The sequence below is a fragment of the Pinus tabuliformis genome, chromosome 5_2 (assembly GCF_031772625.1).
Source record: "Pinus tabuliformis cultivar Carrire ecotype Pingquan chromosome 5_2, CPIR1, whole genome shotgun sequence".
Lineage (NCBI taxonomy): Eukaryota > Viridiplantae > Streptophyta > Pinopsida > Pinales > Pinaceae > Pinus > Pinus tabuliformis.
Genome location: NC_142306.1, coordinates 603,335,094 through 603,356,465, shown reverse-complemented (window position 1 = coordinate 603,356,465; position 21,372 = coordinate 603,335,094). Strand labels below are relative to the sequence as shown.

Here is a 21,372-nt window from a genome sequence, read left to right as displayed (position 1 = left end):
ATTGACAATTGTATAGCTATTCAACATGGTTTGAGGTTTCTGATTTGACAAATTTAATGGGTTGTTCTCATAAGAGAACAACCTCGCCATTTTGTATGGGAATCCATTTCCTATGTTAGCTTTCATCTCTTTCCTTTTCCTATCTTCAAAACCCTATATTCATAATCCCTTTGAAATATTGCAAGTAGGCATCATCACCTAACAATGTTTCTCTCACCTTCCTTGACATAAATTACTTATGTTCCATTAGAAGACACAAAACAAACTTAAAAATCATGTCATCAACAACATCTCGCTGTGTGACAGGAAAGTTCCCAATAGTTAACATATTCAATTATCGTCTCTTGCCTCTATCACTCATGCCAAGAACTCGCAAAATACATTATATAATCCATGATAGTAAAATCATTGTTACTTGTCGTAATCTATTTCCCATCTCCCTATCCTCATTACTCACGCTTTGCTACTATTATTCTTAAGACTCGTGTTAATTAAAAGGTGCAAAAGGTCAATTTTCATGGTCATTGACACACATATTTTCTTGTCTTCTAATGAAAACACTATGAAACTTAGTCAACCTCCTAGACTGCGGATTCATGTTAATTGATTTTTAATGTATATTAAATAAGTAATTAAGGATTAATCCCACATTTAAAAAAAGCTCACCTTTTGGTAAATGTAAGTATTTTCAACATTTATTAAATCAATAATTAGGGGAATTTTGAAGTAAAAAAGGGGCCTCAAAACAAAAAATGTACTAAAAAAAAAACTTTAAAATAACCAATAGGATTCTAGATGATATCATCCCCAAGGGAGAATATTTTAGAGGGAAAAGAAGAATACTACTTTTTAAAATTTATTTTTAGCTTATCTACTTGTAGGTTTACTCAAATTTCAAGTGTAGACACCCATTGGATGCAAAATTAAATTTCACATCCAATGAGTATCCAATGTGCATGCTTCTGAGTAGACCCATATTGAAAAAAATGAAAATCCATGAAAACAAAATGTTGAACACGTTTTTTTCATGTATTTTTAAATTGTTTTTATGTGGGTCTACTTAGAAGTATGCACAGTGGGTACTCGTTGGATGGAAAATTTAATTCCGCATCCAAAAAGTGTCTACACCTGATATTTGAGTAAACCCACAAGGAGATAACCTGAAAATACAATTAAAAAATGGTAGTTTCATTTATTTCCTTTAAAATTCATAACTCTTATTTTATGATTTTAACTATTATTTTATTATTTTCCTTAGGAGGTCCATTTTAGACCTCAAAATTTCCCTAATGCAACGTGCAATCAAGACATTATTCAAGTGTTTGATAAAAGTTACTCTCAATATTGAAGTAAAAGTTGTCATCACAATGCATAGGGCTCCACAACTAGTATCTCTCACAACAAAATGCAAATATGGGAAGTGTCATCACATAAAATTAAAGCTAATTTAAAATAAGGAAAAAATGTGGGCCCCACACTACCTTAATCACACCAACAAACTCATAACTACCAAAAGTGTTAGAGATTATGCTCCTATGCAAATATCCCACTTTTTTAAGTTTTAGTTATAGAGCAACATCTTGAAGTTGAGATGGTGATGCATTGTGGATGTGAAACAATTGGTCACGGGTATAATTAATTATTTCCTTCAATGTTTTCAATTAGGATTTTCTTTATTCCATAATTATATTGATAGGTGTGTCTATTTTGGAAAAGGGTTTCCATAATTTTAATTAAATTATCAATAATTATTAGGTAGATGGTAGGAATTTAACCAGGGCATTGAGGGGGAGAGGGCTCAACAATTGGAACCTTGGCCATCACCATGGTAAATTTTAGGGGCGAATTTTAGCCCAAGGGTGAAATTTAAGGGGTTTTTCATTTTAGAGAGGCGAATTTTTTATAAAACACCCATTTCATAAATTTAGCCCAACTTTTATTTAAAAAAGAATTATTTTTTTTCATTTTAGCCAAAAAAAAAAGGGCAGATAAACTATGAAAAGACCCATTTGACCCAATTTGCCTGGTTTGGGAGTTTATATTCCATTACAATCGCCTGATTTTCTACTTTGCATTTCTAAATTCGTTTGCAATGGCCCATTTTCTGGTTTGGGAAGTGGTTTGGGAGGTTGTATTTGGTCCCAATATATAAAAATATAAATAAAGTGGAGGTATGGTAAATAAATAAACCTCTTTTTATACCTACTCCAAAGGTATGGTAAATAAATAAAAATATAAATAAACTACAGGTATGGTAAATAAATAAAACCCCTTTCTATATTTAGTCCATAATCCTCTATCTATTTAAGAAGGCTAAAAAAAGATGTTTTATTTAAGTGAATCTTGTGGGCCAAATACCATATTTATAAAAGAGGTATTGTAAATTAATAAAAATATAAACAAACAAGAGGTATGGTAAATAAATAAAACATTTTTTTATATTTACTCCATAAGTCACCTTATATTTACGAACACGCAAGGGTGTAAATAAAAAAAAGCATAAATAAAGTGGAGGTATGGTAAATAAATAAAACCTCTTATTATACTTACTCCAAAGGTATGGTAAATAAATAAAAATATAAATAAACTAGAGGTATGGTAAATAAATAAAACCTCTTTTTATATTTAGTCCATAACCCTCTTTCTATTTAAGAAGACTCAAAAAAGAGGTTTTATTTAAGTGAATCCTATGGGCCAAATACCATATTTATAAAAGAGGTATGGTAAATTAATAAAAATATAAATAAACGAGAAGTATGGTAAAAACATTTTTTTGTATTTACTCCATAAGTCACCTTATATTTAAGGACACTCAAAAAATGCGTTATATTTAGGTGAAGCCTATGGGCCAAATTATTATTAATACCATGCAAAAAACATTATTAACCCTAATATTAGTATTAATAAAAATAAAGATGGCACATGGTATTGATCCATGGTATTCAGGTGGAATGTAGCATATTTAAAGGGGGAATTAAATACATAGATCCATCTTTACTGTGGATCTACTAAGCACCAAGAGGGATCAAATATCGTGATATGCAAACTGGCATAGAGTGAAAAAATATGTGATCCTTCTTCGAATCACTCTCGGAGAGGGATCAAATATCTTTATATGCAAACTAGCATAGAGTGAAAAAATATTTGATCCCTCTCGGGGCTTGGTAGATCAATAGTAAAAATGGATCTTGTAATTTAATGTCACTTAAACATTTTAACTTGGTTAGAAACAAAAAAAAAAAACAAAAACAAAAACAAACAAAAAAATCAATTTTTAATTTTATTCATTTTTATAAATTACTAATAGTAGTTTTTAAGCTCCAGGTTTATGATAACCCATGGTATTGACGCATGGTAATACCATGGTATTCATGTGAGCATAGAGTATTTAAAGGGAAAATTCTATCGGCTTAGATCCATCTTAATTCCGGGTCTATCAAGTGCTGAGAGGGATAAATAGATTTCATCCCTCTAAGAGTGGTAGATGTGGAGTTAAGATGGATATAGGTTGGTTTTTATGATAATAAAGATATTAAATAGACTTCGGAAATTATATTGTAAAAAACATCTTAAGGTGAATGGTTAAAGCTACTTTTAGCCACTTCACAAAATTTAGTAAAAAATACCAATACCTCCATTAATATTGGTTTTTCTTATTTAACAAAAAAAAAATCAAAATAGTGAAATCTTATCACTCTTTCCGCATCACCCTCGCAGAAGAGAGATAGTCACTGCCCATATTTCCCACCATTTTTCAAACGTTCTCAATATGATATCTTCGTGAAAAAGTTAGGGTATTGATGTTGGATTAGTTGTTTGAAAAATATGCCGATTTGTACAACTTTTCATCTTCTCTGTTATTCTTCGTTTGCCGTAATGATCTGTAGGGGTTGGGCCACTGCACCATATTGTCCTAAAAGGCGGAGATTGTGCACCAAAAAGGAAATTAATCCACATGTTACAACACTGTTAAAAAATGCAAGACGTATGAAGGTAGTGAATTATGCTAATAAGAAATTTAGATTGGGAGAGACATAATTAAATTTTATTATTTAATTGAAGATTTCAAATTAAAATAATAATAAATCTACATTTATATATTTATATATTGATTGGAAGGCGTCTGACAATGGTCACTTCTTTCCATTAGATGCCCTTCAGGCCTTTGGGATACCTACTACTTTCTTATATTATATAGTTGGGGCTTGCTACTTGTTGGCATGTTGGGGTAAATAAACTTGATGTGTTCTTTTTTATCTCGCAGTTGGAGTCTATGGAATAAGAAAGAAATTTGATAACTTGACAAAAGTGGTAGAGAAAATATTAATCTCTCCTACCTTGATAGAACTGGTGGCCAAGATCAACGCCTACAAGAACTTTGTTGTGGGATATTGTCAAAACTAATAAAAGGATATGAAAGAGTGTACAGTAAGAACCTTGACAAACACGACCACTGAAACTTGCAACATTGTTTGTAGGAAGAGAAAATTATGTTTCTTTTTTCCAAACATGTATGTTAGTATATTACAGTTTAATGAATATGTTTTCCTATTATCATATACCATTTCATACTTTAACAAAACATTCACCAAGACTTCACAATGTTTTATTATTCAGTGAAAGATTTGCCAAGATCTTATAAGATTTTATAATTCAGTGAAAGATTCACCATGAATTTACAAGATAATATAATCGGGTGAGAGATTCACCAAAAAATTATATATACATATTATATTATTGATAAAATCGCCTCCCATTTTTCCTATGTATCATGGGGATTCGTCCATTGATTATACATATAAATTTACGGTGGTTCTTAAAATTTTCCCTGGCCATCACAACCCTGTTTTTCATGTTTCCTTTCCTATTGCAATGGATTTCCTCCACTTCGAGTGTCTGTTCAATGCAAATAGTTCCTACTACCATTGTTGGATGGGAGTTGCTCGTTCTGTTCTTTCCCGGATACACGTCCACTACTACTACCTTTTGGTGTTGGTTCCATAACTCAACTTTTTTGGGGTTCTGGTGGTTCCACTACCCGTTTTTACCATGGTGTCAAAGGGTCAACATGTTGTCGTATTTCTCATATCCATCATCGTCGCTTGTTTCTCCGATGGTGTTTCTAGTTATTTCTTGCTTCGGTGGCACTACAACATTTTTGTTAAGTAATGTTAGGGTTTGTCACCATGTCTTGTAATATCTTATGCCCACTTCAAGGCTTGTTATGGGAGCTCACTTCTGGGCCCTGTTTTATTTTTCTATGGACTGTTTCTTTATATGTTTATGTCTTCGAGGGTTTCAACCTTGTCTGTAGGGTTTTTGTGTGGACCCCTAGGGTCTTTCATGTAATTCTGTAGTTTCTCTGTTGGGGGAACTGGTGCTAGGTGTTGGTTTTTTCTTGAGATGTTATTATTGGAGCCACTGAAGGATCTCGGAAGATACTGTGAAATACACTTTTATAAAGTATCTATGCAAAACACAATTTTGTTTATGAATCATAAATAAAGTTATAGCTTTTTCGTTAGGAAAAGGATTCCAAGAATTTAACTTCCATGTAATATTCTATAATATTCTTAGTAGTATTCACAAATCAAAGGTAGATATTCATTTCCAAAGTATTAATTCAATTTTTTCCTAATTAAATTAATTTAAAAAAATGCCAAACATGTTATAGTTTTTTTGGGATATGGTATCGATAAGCGATGTTAATTGGCTCATGGTGTTGTAACAAAACCTATTTACACATTAAATTTATGGTAAAGTGGGGGTGAATATGCATGTTTAAGAATATTTTCACAATTTTTTTAAATTTATATATGTTTGACTTATACATCATTTTTTTTAATTAATAACAACAATAATAAGGATTTAAAATAAAGCTAAAATTTATTTTACTTTTATGGTGTTTTTAATTTTAACAACATGAAATGTATCATGAAGTAATTGTTTTGATGTTTATCATGGATTGATGCTTATCAATGTTTACCAACCATTTAATTTATATGTTTGTACTAGAAGCAATCACAACTTTAAATCACCTCAAAGAACCATTCTACATAATGATCATTGCATGAAGCAAAATGATAATTCACACCATGTTAGGTTTTGGAGCCTTCCCACTCAATACAACACAAAAATTAATATTATTGTAAATAATTTGTTTTCATGAAAGTGTAGATGTTGATAATATGGTTGCAAAACTTTTCCTTATTGTTTCATATGATTTTCCCCTTTATATATCAGAAATATTTTTCTTTTCTTAAGATACATTTTTTCACTTTGTGTATCAAAGGATTCTTTATTTCCTCATGACATAGGTTCCTCTTCTACATATTACATACCCACAAACTTTCATTAGTGATAATAAAGACAAATATTGTCTACTTATTCTCCTAAGAAAAACTTCCATTATCACATTTTTAAAAAGTTTCCTTCCTTGCACTGTATCACATTGAAAAATGTTTTAGTCACTACACAATGTATCATAGGGAATTTCCTCCGTGTGATACATCACATCACTTCGATGTCCCTATCTTCTTGACAATGAAAAATCTTTATTAGAAACTAAACCATGAATCTAACACCATCAACAAAACCATAGTCCCTTGATGAGCATCATAACTTGGAAAACATAACTTGATATTAAGAAAAGTCTTCCGGTAGAAATTTGGTCCTGATTATGAACCACATTTGTTGGTTTGAAATGCGTCGGCCAAAAAATTCTCTTATCTGATTTCTACGGAAAGACTTTTCTTAATTCATTATGGATCACAAAAGCTTGAATTCAGAAATAACTTGATATTGCAATGTGATGAACATAACCCAACAACATGTTGTGATAAACATAACTTGACATCTTGAACTGTTGAATAAAACCTCACTTTGCAATGTAAAAAACATAAATCGACATTACAATGTTAATAAACATATCCTAATATTGCATATATTTGACAAACATAAATTGGCATTACAACGTGATAAACATATTCTAATATCACATACTAATATAACCATTTACCAATACCACATTATGACTCAATGCATCATTATTAGCCCAAGATTGCAATGTGATGAAAATAGCTTGATGCAATAATGTGGCAAACATATCCCAACATCACAAATGAACATAACCCTTCACCAATGTCTCATTCTAGTGCAATCCAATCAAGGTAATGTCACATTGTCATGTAATCTAAACATAGAATAATGTGATAGAGATTGTTGGTCAAACATGCTAAAATGAGATCAAACATTATTAAACACAGTTAACCATATTTAACATGATCAAATGTGGTTAAACTTATTGAACCATAACTATCCATATGTTGACCATAGTAAACCCTCGTCAAGAAAAGTTGAGCAAGGTCAACAATAGTTAGTCATGGTCAACCTAGGTGATCATAATCCAATGTCATACTGAAAAGGATATGCTTATCGTCATATATGTCACAATGTGATGAACATATTATATCATTAGCTTGATGTCACATTTTGGCAAACATACACCAAAATCATAATAAAAGATAAACCTTCACCAAAGTCACATTATGATGTAATCCATCCTTACCCTATTCTAGCGTTGCAAATTGACCCTTTACCAATGTCATATTGTGATGCAATTTAACCATAGTAAACTATAGTTAATAATGGCCAACTATACTCAAGGATAATCAATCATATGATCAAACATAGTCGATCATGGTCATACATAGTTAACCATAGTGACCCATGGTCAACATGGTCTTCAATAGTCAACCATGGTCTACCTTGGTCAACCATAGTCAACCATTGTTAGCCACAGTCAATCATGCTCATTTATAATCGACCATAGTCAACATGGGCAACATGATCACCATGGTTAAATGTTGTCAATCATAGTAAACCAATAACTATAGCCTTTCATGATCAACCATAAGCAACCACAATTAACTGTGGTCAACCATGGTGAAGCATAATGTACATGTTCAACCATCATCAAACATGGTCAAACATTATTAAATGTGGTCTATCATAGTCAACATGGTCAAACATGGTGCACCATATTAAACATTCATCCATATGTCAACCTAATAACTCTTCATCAACCATAAGCTGGCCATATTTAACCATTGTCAACTAGAGTTGACCCTAGTCAACCAAGGACAACATAATTTAATGTCATTATGTGATGAGCATATACGAATATTGCAATGTGTCATACATGTATCGACATCTCCATGTGATGAATAGATCTTTGTCATAAAAAATCCATGAATGTAACCCAACATTACAATGTGACAAACATATACCAACATCATGATTGCACATAACCCTTCACCAATGTCACATTCTAATGTGATCCAAGCCAACCCAATGTCAGAGAGCGACAAACATATCTTGACATGTAATGTTTTGGACTTAGCTTGTCGTTGCAATGTAATGAACATAACCCAACATCACATGTGATGATCATAAGCCAACATTGCATTATGATGATGACCATAACTCAATGTTGCAATGTGATGAACATGATGTAACATCATAATCTATCGAACAAAACTCAATGTTGCAATGTGATGAACATAATGGAACATCATAATCTGTCGAACAAAACTCAATATTGCAATGAGACAAATCAATGTCACAATAAGATGTACATATCACGATGTCATAATCAAATATAAGCCTTCTCCAACATCACACTGTGATGCGATTCAACCATAGTAAACTATAGTCAATCATGGTTAAACATAGTCAATGATGATAACATATTGTTGGTCAATTGTAATCAACTATGGTCAACCATAGTCAATAATGGTAAACCATAATTACTAATGGTCGTGGTTTTCCATTCATAGTCTAGCTTGGTCAACCATTATCAACCATGGTAACTCATGGTCAAGCATGGTCAATCATTTTCAACTATGGTCTAACCATAATTTACTATGGTTAACCATAGTTGATTGATATCAAATATAGTTTACCATAGCAAACTATGGTCTTCCATAATCTATCATAATCAATCATACTAAACTATTATCAATAGTATGGTAGAGATGTTGTAATGTAATGTTTAACATTTTGACTAAGTAAAATTACATAAGAATAAAAATTAAATTGAATTAAATTAAAAAATTAATGTAATGTAAACATTTTTAATGAGTAAAAGAAAAAGTAAAATTAAAAATAAACCTATAAAAATAAAATAAAAATGGTCCATGGTATTTACCCATGGTATTGACAATTTATGGTATTGAATGATGGCATGCAAGTGGAATGTCACCTATTTAAAGGGGGAATTAAACCAACCTAGATTCATCTTAACTTCGGACCTATCAAGTGCCCAGAGGGATCAAACTTTGCATATCAAGAGATTTGATCCCTCTGGGTGTATCAAGAGATTTGATCCCTCTAGGAGCTTGGTAGATCCGGAGTTAAGATGGATCTAGGATGGTTGAGTCGAGCGGCTCATCATTCTACAACCTAGTTTAAGATTCTATAACCCAGTTTAAGGGCATGTGTAAGTTTGTCCATCACTTCGAATTGACATGTGCCCCTTTAAAATAAAAATAAAAATTATGGTCTAAATAAAAAAATAATATATTAATAATAAAAAAAACCATTTTAATTTACATTTCCCAGTTTAAGGCAGGTGTAAGTTTGTCCATCACTTTGAATTGACATGTGCTCCTTTAAAATAAAAATAAAAATTACGATTTAAATAAAAAAATAATATATTAATAATAAAAAAACCATTTTAATTTGCATTATGAAATGTATCGATGTACATGTTATGTGAAATAGTTTAATGTCAATTATGTATATATTATAAATCAATTTGAAAACATTATGTATATACCATGAAAAAAATAAGTTTTTATGGTTAAAACATATATTTGGTCCCGTATATACTTTATATAGCATTCAAAAATACAATTTAAACAATGAAAAATAACATATTGTATTTTATACTCTTAAAAAGTTTGTATATGAAGAAATTTGATCCTCTTCTGTTCATATTAAATTTGTACCTAAATGAATCTACACATTTACTATACAGTCAACCATAGTCTACTATAATAGACCATAATTAATCATAATCAACCATAGTCTACTATAATAGACCATAATTAATCATAATCAACCATAATCTATCATAATTAATTTTATTTAATTAATCCTTTCAAAACATATAAATTATCAACTAACACAACCATATCAATATTTATAAACCACTTAAAAATATATAGTTTTAATTTTCCTGATTTGTATGATTTCGAACACAAACCATTCAATCCTACGGATAAGTCTTCCATGGCATGACTCACTCGGTTAACGGAGAGGTAAATTCCATCTTCGAGTCTGTTTAATCAAGGCGATTGCGATTGCGTTTTTATGGGCATTATCTGTACAAAGACTTTTTCTTAAACGATTGGCAATTACTTCCCAGACATACACAACCACTGCCTCTGCATCATGTCGATTATGCATGTGCCTCTTGGTGCGAAGACACTCTGGGCGTCCTCCCGGCTGGAGTTGCAACCTTTCATACGGAAGGCGAAGATTAACAGTCGACGTGGAAGTGTTAAAAAAAAGAAGCCAACGTCGAAGTATTCAATAGGACTTGTATGATTAAGAAACGGCTCTTGAGAAACTTTGACAGTAAATTTTGAATGCAGCAAGGGAATTCTCAGAACGATGTGAAATTGAAGCAAGAGTGCTTTAGGGCGGAGACAATTTTAAAAGGTGGTGACAATAAATACTTCATATAATATCCAAAAATCAAACGTTTAATACAACCATGGAAGAAAAACAATTTTCCAATCTTTCAGCGATTTAAATTTATATAGCGTTTCTATTTCAGATTTCAGAAACATTTAAATGCATCCGTTCACTTTCTCATTTTGGAAATATACCAATATTTCTCCATTTAGAGTTAGTGAAGTCTATCCATCTACATGTAACCATCACAGCATAACTGATGATCGGAGGTAAGCTTTCGTTTTTTCAATGCAGAACCTATGAAAATTGCAATCCATTTCGCATTAATCAAATATTCCATGGTATTGATTAATAACTTATTAAATTACAATAATTCAATTGCAATCACTTTAAATTCCAAGTACAATAATATATTTATTAAATTACATTCATAATTACTTAATTTTTCAAAATCTTTTTAAAGTTTAGTAAGATTATATCTTTATCATGTCTAATATATCAGTCAGATTTAAATAGAGAATTGAACACGTAACTGCACATCAAAAAATACTTGTTAAAAAACCAATCATTCAATACACTTGAAAAATATATTTATTAAATTACATTCATAATTATTTAAAATTTCAAAATGCAATTGGATGTTAAATTTTATAAATGAGATGGTTTTCCTCAAAAATCATATACAATGAAAATTTAGGAGTTAAATCTGTAGATAGCTAATTTTTCATATTTTTTACTAAAAAAATTCCCCGGCTTTCATTTTTTTCCTATAAAAGAACTCTCTATAAAACTATATAAATTATTAAATGTGAAAATATTTTTACAAAAATATTCACAAACTTTTCACAATTTACTTATTAAATACACAGTTTTAGCTAGAAATTTTAGACTTCAAATAAATATCCACTCTTAAAATTTTGCTTCTACTCTCCTTACTAACCTGTGACAATATCGGAGACCTCATCTCTGCGATTGTTCCAGGTCTCCTTGACTACATTGAGAACTTCTGCCATGGGAGGCCTATCGTCTCTGAAAGGCTGAACGCAGCGATAGGCTATATCTAGCACCCTTTTGATGGACTCCAAATCACGAGCATCGACAGCCTCTACGATCCTGGGATCCACGATCTTCTTCACGTCCGGGTCTCCGCCTCTCATGAACATATGCGTCGAGTAAACAACCGACTCGGCCCCGCCGGAGGGCGTGTTGACGACTGCCTTCTGGCCGGAAATCAGCTGCAGCAGAACGATTCCGAAGCTGTAGACGTCGCTGGCCTCGGTCAGCTTGCCGCGCGTGAAATACTCCGGGTCGAGATAGCCCGTCGTCCCCTTGATCTCCGTGGAGGCGTGTGAGAAATCCGGGGCGATGAGCTTCGAGATTCCGAAGTCCGACAGCTGCGCCTGCCCGGACTCGTTGAGAAGTATGTTGGTGGGCTTGATGTCGCGGTGTACGACGGCGCCACCAGGAAAGAGGTGGAGGTATGCCAGCCCCTCCGCGCAGTCTAGCGCGATTCCTAGCCGCCGCTCCCATGGCAGCACGGGATTCTGCTGTCTGTACAGGAGACACTCAAGGTCGCCTCCGGACATGTATTCATAAACGAGCATGTACTCGCCCCTGTGTCGGCAGTAGCCGAGGAGGGACGTGAGGTTGGGGTGCTTCAGCCGGGACAAAAGCTCCACCTCCTGGTAAAACTGGTCCAACTTTCTTTTCTGCACGATTCGCTTGATGGCCACTTGTTTTCCACTCGGGAGCTTGCCCAGATAGACCTTCCCTGAGCCTCCCATGCCCAGCAGGTGACATTCGCTGAAATTGTCGGTCGCCCTCTGCAGCTCCCGCGTCGTAAAAATATACAACCCTTCGGTCGGTAGCGGCTCTCGTGCAACGGTCTCCGGCCTCTTGCCTCCGCCAATAAGGCTCCGGGTGAGGGCCTGCAATCATAGTGTGAAATTTTCAGTTTGTGTTCAGAAATTTATAGGAAATTTTTATAGAAATCGTAGATTTTAAGAATATTTAAGAATTTGATTTTCAATATTGAATTGAATTGTTTTACATTGTTGCTGTAGGTTAGATTTTGTAGTCTATTGGTTATGGATGATAGGAGTGCTTGAATCATGTTTTTGATGGTGATCAAAATAGATTAGCATTGTCAAAAAATTTTGGGCCACTCAAAATCTTGAAGCTTGATAGCTGTAACAAAGATTTCCAAAAGTTTATTCAGGATTTTATCAAAATTTTGAAAGAATTTCAATCATCTTTTGGGAAAAATTGACACCTCCTTACACTACATGTATCTGTTATATGTTTTGGAGTTTTCCCAAACATATCCATTATTTCCATTATTTAAAAAAAAAAAAATTAACACCTCTTTAGACTACCTAAATCTGTTATATGTTTTAGAAGTTTTCAAACATATGGCTCTTTAGACTAAGTGTATCTATTATATATTTTGGAGGTTCTCCCCATATATGGTTTAACTTGCACAAAATCATACAATAATCTGTGGGAATTTAAATTGTGAAATAAGATTTTTTCAAAATGCTAAATTCATATATATATAGACAAAAGCCTATTTTAAACCATAAAAATAAAAAATCTAATAAAAAAATTAGCTCAACTAAAACTCCATGACCTATAATTATTAGCCCACCTAAAACTCCATAACCTAACCTATAATAATGAGACAAAAACCTATAATTATTAGCCCAACTAAAACTCCATAACCTAACCTATAATAATTAGACAATGCAATTCTAAAATATTCTAGAAATCTGCAAGTTAGATAAATTAACATGTCATAATTCAATACTACCTTGAACGAGCTGCTTGCAGTGGAATCCTCCAAGGGCCCGTTCCTTTTCTTGAATTTCACCACAATTAACATCGCCAAAACCAGCAGAACAACCCCGCCACCAGCACTGCCCGCACTCTCGGCGACAAGGACACGGCTGCCTCTCCTCGTCTTGCTGCCACTCCGTTCACGTGAAACAGGTGGTGGTGGGTTTGGTGGCGGGGGCGGTGCCGGGATGAGGGACGACGTGCCCAGGCCCCCAATATTCCCCAACACCTGCAGAACACACCCAACATACAACTCATACCTCCCCTCCGACGGGTCCCTTCCCCAGATCCCAATTGTCGTCATCAGTCCGCAGGGAACGAACTGTTTAGATTTTGTGAGATTCAGCAATTCCAAGGCGATGGCAACGACCTTGTTCTGGCATGTCCCGCAGGCTTTCGAGTCCTGCAGGTTCGGTCCGTCGCAGGCCTCGAAAGCGTACCTGAGATCGACCACCTTCCAGATATCGCCAAGGGTGGCATATCTGCAGGGCCCCGCGTTGGCCACGAAGATCGAGGGATCCATAGCGCAGCTTGTGTTGCTTCTGAGCATCGCGGGATCAACCAGGCCCTTAGAGTGGACGAAGCGGACGAATTCATTCGTGCAGTGCTTGGAGCCATTGGCGTCCAGCAAGACGGTGCCGGTTCGATTGGCGTACCGTGAAATTGAGAGTACATAGGACGCGAAAACAGACCAGCAGCAAGTGTTCTTCGCGATCGTTTCATCTGTGTTATTTGCATAGCAGGACGGGGGAATCAGACGGGAGGCTATTGAAAGATCGTAGGGACATTTTGATCTATTCTTCCCCACGATCCCCACCACCATGGTACCTGAAACAATAATGATAAAACCTACCAGTAGAATCCAGTGGCTTCTCATTTCTTCTGATTACGGAAGCTTCTGCAGTCTGAATTCATTTCTAAAGATTTTCTCGGTTGGATTTTTTTAATATCCCCGAACACCACTCTGTCAACGCGGGCATCATGGTTTCGATAATATATAATTTCGACACCTCTGAAACGCACCCCATTTTCAACTAAATAATTCATTATGAAAACCAGGAACGGACCCCAAATTCAACTAAACAATTCATTATGAAAACCAATGTCAAGGCCCAGGGGGTCTACCGCGAACTCAATCGTGGCGGCCAGTGCCAAACGGAGTAGGTGGATTCGTATTATATCTCCCCAAAAATAAAAAAAAATTATGTCAGTCATTTCTGATATATAAATATTTTTATTCATAATTTTAAAAAATGTCATTTCCATATTTTCGTGAAGTCTCGTATTTGATTTGAAATTTGAAATAATATCTGAGATCTTCGAATATATTTCATATCATCATGTTCAGAATTTTAAAACACCCTGAAATGGCACATACATATATTTTTATAGGGTCAAATTACATACATATATTTTTATAGGGTCTTGTATTTGATTCGAAGGCTAAATTGAACCTTCACCAATCAATATTGCAAGACTAAAATTAATTTGTATATGTTAACAAACTGAGAGCAACTTCTATATATAACGTGGATTGCCAGTGATTTTAACTATACATCAGGGATATTTTTTTTATATTTGTTTCACTGATTTTCTTTAAATCTATATTAATTTGGCAATTCACACTGGTTACACTTACCTATCAATTCGTTGTAACTTTGACCATAAAATTGGTATTGTACTTCATGTTGGGTGCATTTTTTCTACCATTGTTATTTTTAAATTATTTAATTAATACAATAGTAAATTAAATATAATTTAAAATTATTATATATCATATTTAAAAAGAATAATTAATAAATAAAATATATATCTATATATCTATCAAGTATTGAGATTGACCAATTTTTCAAAATATAAATTTATTATAGAGCTTAAAAATTTAAAAAAATTTGTATTTGGAAAGATACTCTAAATTAAGATAGATATATACTAAATTTAAGTAACACTCTAATAAAATATTTTAATTATACTTTCTTTTTTTCACTTGTTTTATATAATATATACTTGGTTTTTATTGAAATATTTTATTTATGATCCACAATTTCCATATTAAAATTAAAATTATATATATATATATATATATAACAATGAAATACATAACACAACACATCCATCTCACAATAGATGTAAGTTTTTTCTTTCTTTAGGCTAGCACCTATGGCGGATTTGAACAATGACTTATCCCAAGGAGTGATAATACACCTATTCACCATCAATCCAAAAACACCATGGGCATTTTGTCTATATAAAGTTCATATAAACTTAAGTTATTTAATATGGATATTTTATTTTTTATTTTTAAATTTAAATATTTACATGTCAATTATACATAAAATAAATTACATATCATGTAATATCAATAATATTATTTATTTTTACATGTCATTTTTCAATTCCATATTAAGTTATAAAAGAAATACATATTTTCTTCTTATTATTAAGTACATTATTTATAATGAATATTATTTATTTTTGCTATTGCTAGTTTTAAATTTTTGTTATGGCTAGCTTTTAACTTTTTTGATGTAAGTATTTACATATCCCTCATATTGGACTATTGGAGATTTTGAGAGCATCTCAGCCTAATAAATATTTATTTCCTAATCAATGTATTCCTTTTAAAGTATATTTTATGATAATTTTGAATTAAATTTCATTTCATTTATTAAGTGGATATGTATGCCTATTTTAGAATAGAATTTCAAGATTTTTAATTTAATTATCAATAATTCAATAATTTTTAGATGGATGGTAGGGATTTAATTTCCATACAATATTCTAGAATATTTATAGTAGTATATGTAATGCTCCCTCCTACCCCCTTAGACTTTCTAGGTTGGGCGGGAGGTGTTACTTTGAATTGACCCAACTTCCATAGTTGTATTATGGGAATGGGGATACAAAAATCCTCAATCTCAAAAGTTCTTAGAATCAATTTATGATAACATTGTTGAATTTGGCGCATTGAGAGATTTCTGACTATATAAATTTTATTTCGATCTAATACTTGGATCAAAAGTTATTCTCATTCAAATTTTAGACATTTAAGCCCTACCACATGGCACCCACGTGGTACCCACATGGTAACCCCACCTCACAATCGTGGTTGCATGTCATCCTGGCACCAACGTGACTGTGGTTAAGTCCATGTGGCACCTACCACATCTACTATATCATGGGTCCCATGAGTCTAGTCTTCACATGTAAATCATTTGTTTTACATGTATCTGGTTAATGGTGCAATCCAAGTGTCCCAAGTATTATCACACAAAAAAGGTCTAAATCCTTGGATTCGCGAAATCATTTGGACGAGTCACCACATCCAACATCATGTGTATCTGGTGAATCTGGTGCCTAACTTTTACATCACCTTGGATATGCATCTGACGGAGTATTAATTTGGCCCTCTTCATATTTAACCCAAATTGGGCCCCACCCCAGATGGTGTGTGGCTCTATCCTAGGGTCTTCTAACAGATCTATTTCTTTGGAATTTAAATGCAATAAGAGGCAATGATTTACTTTCTTACAAGACTTTTTAAACAATGAAAATTTTACCATTTACATTCTAATCCCTATAACTTATAGTGAACATTTCATTTCAATAAATTTACATGAGTAATCTATAGAGGAATACCTGTACCGGTGGCTAGTGGAGATGCCCTTGAGCTGTTGCTCCTGCTGAACGCTCCTCTTGACTAACCCAACTGGATTTACCTCCCAACCAACTAGGAAATAATTCCTAGCCCAGGAAACGTCCATAGGTTCCCTAGCCCTTCGAGCCCAAGTCCAACTAGAGGTATTGTGTGTCCAAGATGAATAATCCAGACCAAGATGAACAATATTTTCCTCCTCTCAACAAACCCCAGAAACCTCCACAGGTTCCTTGGGTCTCCAAAATCATAGCAAATCCTAAAATCATAGCCAACTCAAATCACAGTCAACCCAAATCAAAGCAAGACCCCACATGCCCTTTTCTCCCTTCCTCTTTCCCTTGTATACCCTCCCTCTCTTCTCCATCTCAACCACCTCTCATAAATGTCATTAACTTCTCCATCCTTATAGTTGACTTCTCTTATCCCAATTAAATCTAGGTGAACATTTGGAAATGTGATATGAATATAAAATTGGGAAATTAATGGGAGAGGGCCATGTCTTCTCCCAAGTAAATCTGAGAGTATATTTGGGAATGTAAGATGAATATACATATATAATTTGATATAATGGAAGGAGACCATATCCCACCTAAGATTCAATTTTAGAAGGCAATAATGAATTTTATATTAGTAAATAAATTTTTAGTTTCCAAATGAAGGTATTCACCAATATTTCTCAATATTTTCAGGTAATGTAAACATTAATAAAATTTGAATGATAATATTTAAGTGGGGCATTACATACACCCTTCCTTCAAAAAACTTCATCCTAAAGTTAGAATGAAAAGATACAAGGAGTTTGAAAGCATAGCAAACTAGAGAGAGTTATAGTAGTAAAATTTGATAAGTCAAACAATGACATTACTTCCCATCAAGAGTCTCCAACTAATCTATATCATCCTATCCATCCTAACCTACTTTTGTTCCCACCATATCCATCCTCTGTTGCTTTATCAGTGGCAATAGCCATTCTAACCACTGATCAAATCGACATGGTGGAAGCGTCGACTACATCGACCTAACTTCCCCAACAGGCAACTGGAAATCGTCATCACACATCTAGGGGAGAGTGTCCACCACTGCCCTCCCACGATTCTAGGTTTCGAAGGATACACAATGGGAAATGCCTCCACCCCTCCTTCACAACTAGGGTCAATGCCCTAACACAGAACATGCTACAGAGTTGGTTGGACTTGTCATCAAATAATCTAGTCAGGTAGCCTTGCCACCTGTCATTTTCATTTTACTCATGTCATAAGAGTGCATATCAAGTAGATACCAAATGTAATAGAACAATGTGCATTATACCTTCCCCATGAGATGTCTCGACCTTCCCTCAATGGAAGAGTAGATCTTGGCTATCATATAGTTCTTTCCCCCTGTGGGTTAGCTCTCATTCATGCATTTATATAACAACAAGACATATAATCATCACATTATTAAGTCTAGTATCCACGTGTCAATTTTGTAGTTCATACTAGAAACAAATCATAATTTCACTAAGTCATTCATTTAGATAAATCATATCCACTTAAGCCATACATGAAACAACAATAGCTCTGATAAGTCATGCACTAGATACATCATCACCAAGTGTGTCATACATCAGGTCATACATCAACATCTCCATCATCAAAATCAAACCTATGTAGTTTCACGTGTTTAACCAAATGCATCAATATTACATAATGTTCATAAATAAATAACATGGAACTACAAAATAGAACCTTAACATAGGTAGCTATCTAAGTCAAAATAGTCATCACAGATGCTCAAAAAGTGAGGGGTAGTCACGACGCATAGTCTCTGCATCCTTCCAGGTAGCAGATCTTGGGCTATACTTGTCCCACTAGACCTTAGCTTGGTCCACCGTGCGACATCTGAGCTATCTAACCCTACAGTCCAATATGTGTAATGGTTCGAACACTATGGTTCCCATGTCTGAGACCTGCAATTCCCTCCAATCTAGTTTGTGAGATTCATCAGAAACATAATGTCGTAGAATAGATACATGAAAAACATCATGAGTTTTATGCAAATGGGAGGGCAGTACAAGACGATAGGCAACTGGTCCAATCTTCTCCTTGACCCTAAAAGGTCCTACAAACCGAGGTGACAACTTCGTCCCCTTCCCAAACCGAATGGTGCTTTTGTTGGGCCGGATACGAATAAAAACTTGGTCCCATAATTCATAACTGTGATCAATCCTATGTGAATCTGCATAACTCTTCTGTCTATCCTATGCTTCCTTTAACCGGCGTCGAACCTTCTTTACCTGTTTCTCCATTTCTTGAACTAATTCAAGGCCAACTATTACTCGGTCCTCCAACTTTTCCCAACTCAATGGCGTCCTACAAGGCCTTCCATATAGAGCTTGATAAGAAGGCATCCCGATTGAACTGTGACAACTGTTATTATAGGCAAACTCTACCAATGGTAAGTACCTTTCCCACTGAGTTTGATTATCCATGACGTACATCGTAAGCATGTCCTCTAGAACCTGATTTACTCTTTCAGTCTGCTCATCTGTTTCTAGATGATATGCAGTGCTCAGGTTCAACTGAGTCCCTAGTGCTGACTGCAAACTTGTCCAAAACCTAGATGTAAATCGAGAGTCTCTATTAGAAATGATCTTTGTGGGAAACCCGTGTAGTCGAATAACTTCATTTACAAACACTCACACCACATTCGTAACATTGTAAGTGTCTCTTACTGGGATGAAATGGGCACTTTTGGTCAAGTTATCAACTATAACCAATATAGAATTGTGCCTCTGTGAAGTGAGTGGTAAACCCACCAAAAAATCCAAGGAAATTACCTCCCATTTGGATGTAAGGATGTCATGTGGTTGTAGGAGTCCTGTTGGATAGCGATGATGAGCCTTCACTTGTTGACATTCAAGACATTTGGCAACAAATTGGACAATGTCGTGCTTCATGCCTGCCCAAAAGAAGAGTTTCTTTGTGTCTGCATACATCTTCTTTACTCCAGGATGTGCACAATAGAGTGCTCTATGAGACTCTTCGAGGATGGTTTTTCTTATTCCCTCTTCCTTAGGTACGTACATTCTCCCTTGAAATCTCAATAGCCAATCTGGTTCAAGGACATATCCCTCAAACTTTGGTTCTATCGGTTTCCCATTCTGGATGGCTGAGATGACTTTTAGATACCAACTATCTTCAAAGAGTTTCTTCAATACACGCTCCCTTAAATTTACCTTTAAGGCTACTAGGGAGAACGTTCGTGGTCTCCTGCTTAGTGCATCAACCACTATGTTCTCCTTTCCCTTGATGTATGAAATTTCAAAATCATACTCACTCATGAATTTGCTTCACTACCTTTGTCTGGTGTTCAAATCTCTTTGAGTGAAGAGATGCTTCAGGCTTTGACTATCAGTTCTTAACTCAAATCATCTTCCAATGAGGTAGTGTCTCCACAACTTCAAGGCTAACATCTCGACTGCTAATTCTAATTCATGGGTAGCATATAACTCTTCATGTTTCTTTAATTTTCTAGATGCATATACTATTACTCCGCCTTCTTGCATCAATACTGCACCTAATCCTTGTGCCGAATTATCGGTGCAGACAGTGAAGTCTTTTCCCATGTCTGGTACTTGAAGGACAGGTGGACTAATTAGTAGCTTCTTTAGTTCTATGAATGCAATGTCACATTCATTTGTCCATTCATACTTGACCCCATTTCTTTGTAATGTGGTGATGGGTTTTGAAATCCTTGAAAACCCTTCCACAAACCTGCGATAATACCCTTCTAGCCCCATAAAACTATGTACCTCATGGGCATTTTTTGGTATTGGCCAATCCATTATGGCCTTCACCTTTTCTGAGTCAACTGAAATCCCTTCTCCTGAAATGATGTGCCCAAGGTAATGAACTTCCTTCTGAAAGAAGGAACATTTTGACAATTTCCCATACATTTGATTTTCCCTTAAGAAAGTCAACACCACTCTTAGGTGCCTTTCATGCTCTTCTTCATTCTTGGAATACACAAGAATGTTGACGAGGAAGACTTGCACAAACTGGTCCAAATACTTCCTGAACACGCCATTCATGAGGCTCATGAATTCCACTGGTGCATTGGTTAAACCAAATGGAACAACTAGAAACTCATGGTGCCCAAACTAAGTTCAAAATGAAGTTTTTGGATATCCTCCTTAA

General features: G+C 34.4%; 1 protein-coding gene across 1 annotated transcript; it reads right to left on the bottom strand.

The window, feature by feature from the left end:
• Positions 1-11,533: 11,533 nt before the first annotated feature.
• LOC149160445 (receptor-like protein kinase FERONIA) lies at positions 11,534-14,589 on the bottom strand. Its single transcript, XM_089434488.1, has 2 exons — positions 13,511-14,589; positions 11,534-12,629 (listed from the first exon to the last, which is right to left on the bottom strand). Exons 1-2 carry the CDS (start codon positions 14,411-14,413, stop codon positions 11,637-11,639), a joined length of 1,896 nt encoding a protein of 631 aa, XP_089290614.1. The 5' UTR covers positions 14,414-14,589; the 3' UTR covers positions 11,534-11,636.
• Positions 14,590-21,372: the final 6,783 nt, after the last annotated feature.